We start from the raw sequence: 8,507 nt of genomic DNA on the forward strand, positions 1-8,507 counted from the left end.
CTCTTTCCCCTGCAGACAGGACAACTCCCCTTCCCTAAGCAGGAGTGTTAAAGCACTGAAACTGTGCTCCAGACCCTCAGCTTTGGCCCTCCTGAGCCCTGCCTCAGACAGCTAAGGTAAATTCAGCCCTGTGTATCTCTAGCTGGGGACGTTCCAGTCCTGAGATGTCACATTTCATTAATAAATGTCCTCAGGAAACGATTGCAAGAACAAGTTGAAGGCCAGGAAGGCATGGCTGCTGAAGGAAGACTAGAGGCAGCTCATCAGAGTGAAAGTGCACAAGTAAAAGGGATCATGGTCTGCAGATGGCTCAGCAAGAGAGTCCTTTCTGGCAGGGCAGAGAGCTCTTCAGAGCAAGAGAACAAGGCAGAACAAGGTTCAGTGCTTAGAAGTGGAAACAAAGCTCACTTGGATGTAGAAACCTGTTTAATTCTTCATTCCTTAACAGCCTTTAAATCAAGACAGTGTCCATTTCTAAGCAGGGATCTGTGGGCTTGATGTAGATGTTCTTGCCAGCTTCTTGCATTAAGTTTTATGCAGGAAACAATTACCTTTTCTGCTCCCAAATGTGTGTTAGAAAGTTAAGTTCATTCCATAGGGTGGGGGTTTGTTGTTGTTTGCTGGGTTTTTTTCTTTATCTTTCATCCCCTACCATGGCCAGGGCTCTGTTTTCTGTGAGCTCTGCTCCCTTCATGGGGAAATAATTTGTGTTCTCCACTGATCTTCTGTAGTCAGACTGATTCTGCACAACCTGGGCAAGGGGGTCATGTCCTGTTAGAGAAGTTGAGACCAAACTATGATATCTTGGCTACAGGAAATTTTCCTAATGTGTCTTTGTCGCTTTTCACAAGTGCATTTGCAAATTTTTGGAGAAAAAAAGTGACTAAAGATGGAGTGGAAGGGGAGGGATGTGTGAGCTTTCATACTGATCTGACTTGCTTGTGGTTAAGAAACAAAATGATACCTTGATTATGGAAGAACCACCGTGTCCCAGGTGCCAGCCAGGTCCTTGCTTGGAAGGCTGGTGGTGCTGAGCAAGTGAGGTGCTGCAGACACCCTGGGACTTCCCTCAGCCAAGCCCTCTGCAGGCACCAGCACTAGCTAAGTGTGTTGTGGGCAAAGCTGGTGGTCAGACTCATGCATTCAGAGCTGCTGAGAGGAGTGCAGACCCAACAGAGCTTCCTTCCCTCAGCAGGGAGCAGGAGAAGGCCTGGAAGGGCAGCTGAGCTCCCTCTGTGCTTCAGCCACCCATGGAATGGAGAGTGGCTGTGTCTGCCACCAACATCTGGGGGAGCTTGTGCACTTTGTCCTGACCTGGGTAGAAGCTGAGCAATACTAGACATCTGGACAGGTTCTTACTTTGGTTTCCTTATGCATTTTTTTGTTCCCTTTCCCCTTCTTCTTTGCAGTACGTGGTCATCCCGACGCGCCGTGCGACCGCAGTGGCCTTGCAGAGCTTCACTTCACACCTCCTGGGAGATGCTGGCAGCCCTTACCTGATTGGATTTGTAAGTGCTCACAGCAGCTCTTGGCAGGGTTGCTGTGCCCACGTTTGTCTCTGTTTACTATCTGAAATGCCAAGTTGAGCCATGCTGGGGAAGGAAGGCCTGTATTTACCCCCAGACTGGGAAGCTCTGCAAGGCAAGGCAACTTCTTTACATGCTTGTGGTACCAGTGGGTTACAATTCAAACCTGGAAGGACATGAGGGAGCTTCTAAATCTTTTTTACCATTGGTGAAGCTTATACAAAGGTCTGTAAAGGGAGAGCAGTTGCTTCTGTGGTGTGGACATAGGTCCATTAGAAATCAGATTGGAACAGAGCTCTGTGTGTGTGACTGTTCATCTGGTCTCCTCAACCAAGTATCTGTTTATGGTTAGCAACATGCAGCTGTTAGGACCTGCTGGGATGTTTTGTATCATGACTGAGGGTGTAAAACCCATGGCAGGATGGGTGTGTATGTTGTGGAGGTTTTATCAGTATTCCTTTCTGCTGTGTAGGGGTTTGGTTTTTATCAGAGCTCTTCCTTTCTGTTCCTGCTGCTGTTGTTGGGCTTGGTCTGGCTGGAGGTCTCCCTCCTTAATTACCATTATCCCAGTGCAGAGCAAGACAAGAGCCTGCTCCAAAAGCTGGTAATCAGGGAACATTCCCAGTTGCAAGGGCTGGGAAATGTAATGAGTAAAAGACATCTAGATACACTGCTGTCATTTCTTTCCCTTGCACCCTTCTGTGGAGTTTGGTGCACTGAGCTTCAGAGAACACAGATCAACACTTATCAAACACAGTGGCTTCCATGGAAAGCCCTCAGTGGCTCTGCTCATGTTGTGCTGAAGGTGCTGGAGTTTTCCAGGGATACAACTGGGATCTTCACTAGTTCCACCACCTGAGAGACAAGCCCCTGCTGTGCTCTTCCAGCTCAGCACTGCTGTGTGACACAGCTGCTGAGTGCTGTGGACCACCCATCCTTCCTCATCAATCCATCCCATAGACACTGGTGTGTGTATCTAGATGTATCTACTTATATTTTTGTTTGTTTGTTTTGATATATTTAAATATAAATAACATTTATTCTTGAAGGCCCAGCTCCCAAAAATGATCTGGTTGCTCTGTAGCCCTTTGAAACTTGTGAGGAGACACAGATAAGGTTGGATGGACCAATGAAATGAGAAATCTCTCAAGAGAATAAAGAGATACAAGTTTGCTTACTCTTTGTTTACTTCAATGTCCTGGGCACCCAGGGAGAAATGATCTTGTTTTAGAGATTATTTGAAAGTGGTGAGAACAAAGGGATGAGTGGCAGAGAGGGGTTTGTGCAGGGGCCATGGGGAGCTCCAAGGAGTGGGGTGCTCCAAGCAGACCAGCTTCTTCTCAAGCAGGCACCAGGGCTGAGAGGCAGGGTTGGGGCCATCTCAGGTGACTGCTGCATGTCCCTTCTTTTTGTGATGTAAGAGGGATGTCCGTGAGGAATGGAGAGGCCCCTGAATGATTGCAATTAATCTTGAAAGTTGCCTCGGGCTCTTCAGTGTCACGGATTTAAAAAAAGGGCTTTGGTTGCAGAAAATCATATGCCTTGCCCTTCTGGTATGGAGAGATGAAGCAAGTTGTGAGTTACTTAAGGGATGCCAGCCTGAAATAGCTGCCTTAGGCTTTCTTAAGTCTGGGAAAATATTCATTATGATTTTGAATTACTCTTTTCTAATGCTGTAGTTGCTGGGCAGTTCTCATGTGAGAGGTAACTATCCAAGTACAAGGCTCTGTGGCAGGAGAGCAGGAGTGAAGCACTCAGGGGAGGCAGCAGCATCCTTTTCTGCAGCCTCTGGGCTGGACTGGCTGACTCATTCTCCCTGTGCTAGAGACTGGAAGGTCAACTGCAGCTCCCTGGTGACGTAGGGAAGCAAGTCATATTTAAAGTGAACAGACAAACAGCTTCTCCACCACAGCTAAGACAAACAATCAACTTTATTGTTAAAATCTGTAGGTGTTTGCCATTGGAATTGTCCAGCTGAGTTCTGGGGTGGAGATCTTTGTGCAGGATGGAAGCCTCACTTGGGCAGGTTACAGAGGAGCCTTGGATTCTGACTGGGATTTCCATGCTAAGGGAGCTCAGCTCAGCCCATACTTCTTTTGTCTTGAAGAGAAATTTGGGAACTCAATTCCCATAGCCCTTGTGGGAACCCCCAGCCTGAGGACATCTACCCATGGTGCTGTATCTCCAGAGTCACCATGAAGCAGCCCAAGAGCAGAGTGTGGGTCTTGAGAGGCAGGATAAACCTAGGGAGCTGCAGCAACCAGAGCCCGGGCAGCTCCTGAGTGCTTGGATCTCATCTCAGCCCCTGAAGATCTGCCATTCCTGCAGGCTGCTTACAAACCCTCCTGCATCTTCCTCACTAAATGACCAGTGTTTTGCTCCAGACTTGGCTGGGGTCTTATATGGTTTGGGGCAATTCCTAGGGAGGTTCCCTCCAGCAGTGCTCTTAGTAAAGAACTGAACACCCATGTCCTTGTAGGACGGAGCTGTTGCAGGCAGTTGTCTCTGCTGGATACCAGTACATGTTGTAATGATCTTATAATCCTCACATGGGATGAAGAAGGTACTTAACAGCTGCAGCCTCATGTGTGCAATTGCCTCCTTGATCCGTGGTGTGCTGGAAGAGTTGAAGGTCCCATTTTCCTGTAGCCAGTTCCAAATCTTGCAGTGCAGCTCCTTCCAGTCACCCAAAGCAGCAAATAGATGGTAGTGTTTACAAGCTAAGTGGAAGGAAGCATGTATGTGTGGTTATTTTTCATGTCTCTTTAAATATTGATAACTTTTATTATGGTAAAAAGGCTGAAGATTTATTTACAAAGAAGTTATGCAAATGCAGTTTCAGGGTGGCAGCTGTAATTTGCAGAAGGTTTTACTCCCTGCCAAGCACTGAGATCAGTGACTATAAATCAGTGCTGCCTATTCATTCACAAATAAGGATGGGCATTGCTGCAGTATTTCATTAGATGAGACAGTTTTTATTCCTAGATAACTATAACTTTTTCAGGACCTTTGTGGTAACCTGCAGAGTTTAAGTAATTCCTGTTTCACAACTTGGAGTGTAACATCATGCTTTGTTCTTGAGGTAGTCACTGAGAAATGTCACCTGTTCAGTGCATTACACCCAAATATCTCTGGTTCTTCCTGTCTTTGAAGGGTCCCAGGGACAGTAGCAGAAGCACAGAGCAGTGAAGAGAAATACCCCAGTGCCACCACTGGTGTTGAGCAGCAGCTAAAGGCTTTCTTACTGCTCTTCCTGTGCCCTCATGCCTAGACAGCATCCTCAAAGGAGAAGAGCTGAGTGGAGGCATCCAGCAGCAGAATGTGAAATATCTTCACTCTTCTCTTGCTCCAGCTCTTTGTATTATTAATTCTGGTTAGATCTTTGTTGCCCTTTCAAATGAAGTAAGTGTAAGAAGTGCCTGTAGGTTCATCTGTGCCCACACGTGCCTGGGCCTGCCTGCCCTCCTCAGGGTGTGCATTATCCCTTCCCACCAGCAGTGCTCTGCCTGCACTTGCTGCCATGCTCCTTTGCTTCAGGAAAACCAGGTACAGGCAGTCATTTTTCTGCTTTTGAAGCCATGCCTTGGTACTTTCTTTTCTTCAAGTCTGTCATTTGTCTCCTGTGGGAGCAGAGCAGTGCTTTCCTCTTCCATCCTTGCCTTGCTTCTAGCTCTGGCTGTGATGAGGACCCTGCAGGACCTGCAGGCTTTGCTCTCCCCATGTGTGCCAGGGCTGTGGCTGCTGTGGACACACACTGTCCTTGCTGCTCTGGAGCTGCTGGGTCTCCTCTTTGCTTCCTGCTTCATTCAGTTCTTTCTCATCTCCCCTGTGCAACCATCCATCAGGTGTAGAGGTTACAACCTGTCTGTCTCTGTGTGTCACCTGGCAATCAATGTGTCAGGCTGGTATTGGAGAGCACCAGAGATCAGCTCTCCTCCCTCAGCATCTTTTGATGGGCTAAAAGCTACTCCCTGTGCTTGGGTGGTGGTGGTACCTGCCTGTCCTGACCTCCTTGGCTGCTGCATCTTTCATTTACACCCTCCAGCCACTCTGGCCAAGCAGCATCAGGACATCATGCCATGGTCTGGCAACTCAGCTGTGGGAGAGGGGAGTCCCCAGTCAGTCCTGTGTGTGCTGAGGGTCACACCAAGGCTCTCAGCATCTGTCCATCCTGGTTCTGCAGATCCCCTGAATCTCTGGGGCCCTGAGAGCCTCCTCTTGGCAGAGTCACTTTGTGGTGTCTGGGGGTGCTGGGTCACCTGGCAGCAGAGCTCACAAGGGGCTGGAGAGGGATCTTCTCTTTCCACAGTTCCCTTTCCAAACATAGGTCTGGGTATGAGCAACCTTGGCATTAATTGCAAGCAAATCTGGGCTGTTCTGTTTCAATGGGGTTTTGTGCAGCTCCTGATATTACCTGGCAAAATGTTAAGGACAAGCCTGTCACTTGTCAGCCTTCACTTTTCCCCCTTTCCCAAATTTCCTATAAACTAGATCTAATGAGCTAGTTAAATAGCAAGAATGTTAATGACCTTTCTTTAGCAGGTAGTTAGCAAAACAGTGTTAATTATCACTGGTGCAGAGTATCAGGGAAGGCAGATCAGCATTTGATTAGGGGCAACTCAAGGAAAATTATAGTAAATGCAGCAATTAAGATACTTTTTAAATGAAAGTTATAATTGGAGGTGTAGATTTCACAGTTGTCTTGTCCCAGTTTGAGCCTTTTTGTTGATTTGGTTTCCAAGGTGTTTACCCACCCAAGTAAAGATATTAGTATAGAAAGTAGTTCTATATATAGACTTGCCTGCCTGAGGAAGCAGAATTAATATATCATGGTTTTAAATGTGTATTTTGTGGTTTCAATTGCTATGGCTACTTCAGAACAGACCTGTGGATGTGCTCACTCTGGAGTAACATTTTTTGCCAGTTTAGTTTGCTGAACAGGCCAGAGTCTGCTGAGGCTCAGATCAACTGCAGTCTGACCTCCAGGCAGGGCAGTGGAATAACATGGCTCATGGTGATGTGATGCTCTGGTCTGGGTGTTGTGTCTCTGTCTGACCTGTGTGGCTGTTCCTCAAACCAGGCCTGTGGTGGTGATGACACCAAAGCAGGCTGTGAGATGAACCTGAGGTCAAAAAGGCAGGCAGGTCCTCTTAACAAAATCATGCAAGTTATTCTCCTTGCATCACCCTGTGTTTTATTGACTAGCAGTAGTTATCCCACTGCTGCCATGGGATGAAGGATGGAACAGAGGCCTCTGGCTTCTTGTCCTTTGCAGCATGTTGTAATGTTCATGGTATGTATGAGTGTGTACAGGCAGCCTCTTCCATCCCCTGATGGAGACAGGAGGTGAAATGTGACACACCTTCCTGTTATGGATTGGTCCTTGTTTCTTTACCAAGTGGCAGCTGCTTGGCTGATGTTCTGCAGCCCTAACACAGAGATCTTCCCCCACAGTCATGCTGGGACATGACCCAGATACTGGTGGGTAAAATGGGACTTGTCCTTGCAGTGATGTACCTGAGTCAGGGGCATCCTGTGAGGAAGAGCCACCAGCCCCTCATCCTCATGTGTTTCTTCAAGGAATAACTTCAAGTTGAGGATTTCTTTGGTCCTGGCTGAGTAATTAAAACCCTTTTCTTCATTGTGCAAGGAAAAACCAGATCTTTGACATGGCTGTCAGGTGCAAAAAAAAAAAGGGGGGGGGAAGGAGGAGAATCAAGCACCTGGAGACCAATCCATGTGAGATTTATCTCCTCACTAACAACCTTCCCACTTTTCATGACTCAGCAACAGTCAGGTTTTAAATCTGCCCTAAAAAACCAAATTAGTTCCCACATACAAAAGGCTCTTTGCCAGGGCTTCACAGCCTGTTCTGTTCTTTTCCAGAGCTGCTGTGCACCTCTCAGCTCCTGTGGCTCTGGTTAGAAGTGCAGGTTCTTAGGGTTTTTGATAAACAGACTTTTAAAGTACGTGAAAGTATCTCATTAAAGAAAGCCCAGAAATCATTCCAGTCTTTTGAGCTCTGGTCCCACCTGCTGTCACTCCTCAAACTCTCATTACATAAGTGGCTCCTTTCTGAGCTGCCCAGAATGAGATGTTTCGAGGTTCTGCAACATGGATGGGGGAATCAATTCCTCCTCCTGGGACTCACTGCCAGGGAAGGGACCTGTGGGGCAAGGTGAGGTGAGTGTCCTGGTCTCCTCCTTGGGGCCAGGGGTGCTGCTGAAGGGTCTGCTGCAACACTGGGGTCCTGTGCCACAGGTCAGTGGGCACCCCCAAATCCCTACACATTTAAGTACCTCTGCTCTGTCATGTTCCTCAGTTCCATTCCCCACAGGAATTTGTGCCAGATGCTGCAGGGGAAACAGCCTTTTCTGTAGGAAGAGGCAAAGCCATAAATGTAGAGAAATCAAGCAGAAATGAAGAAAAATCAAGCAGCAGAATGGAGATGTGTGACTCAGCAATGAGACAGAGGAGGTGAAATGATGATTTCAGAGATGTTGTTGCCCTCAGATGTGTCATTAGTAAATCAGTTTAATTTAACCACTCGTGCTGTTCAGAAGGGTCAGTGACACAGAAACCTCAGCCCCCTTAAGGTTATTTCATCAATAACCTGCCCAGAGTTCCAGAAAACACAGCACATGCTTCCCAAGAAAGCTAAAGAAGTTTCCCTTTCTTCCTTCAATGTCTTCTGCACTCAGATTGAGACACAGGCAGAGATGTTAGGGGGTTTAGATGGTGCCTTCTGCAGCTGTGCTGTTCTCCAGCATGTCCTCCAGCTGCACCTCATCCCCTTGGCTGCTCCAGCTGAACATTTCCATCTCTCTTCTGGTACAAAACTGCCATGAGCTGAAGTTGATTTAGCCAAGTCACTCCTCCTGCTCCAAGATCTGTTTTCTTACACACAGAGGGATTGAAGAGGGGAACTTTCATAGTCAGGTTGTTATTTAAGACTTTTTAATAGACTGCAAAGCAGCAGCA

The 8,507-nt window shown here is 47.3% G+C and overlaps 1 protein-coding gene across 1 annotated transcript in view; it reads left to right on the forward strand.

Annotated features, from left to right (window-relative positions):
- Window positions 1-8,507, forward strand: part of SPNS2 (spinster homolog 2 (Drosophila)) — an 87,676-nt gene that overhangs the window by 75,224 nt on the left and 3,945 nt on the right. The window contains exon 10 of the mRNA XM_010006065.1: window positions 1,410-1,508. Within this exon, the coding sequence (XP_010004367.1) occupies window positions 1,410-1,508 (99 nt within the window). The remainder of the gene's footprint in view (window positions 1-1,409; window positions 1,509-8,507) is intronic.

Source organism: Chaetura pelagica, unplaced genomic scaffold (genome assembly GCF_000747805.2).
Source record: "Chaetura pelagica isolate M959 unplaced genomic scaffold, ChaPel_1.0 scaffold49, whole genome shotgun sequence".
NCBI lineage: Eukaryota > Metazoa > Chordata > Aves > Apodiformes > Apodidae > Chaetura > Chaetura pelagica.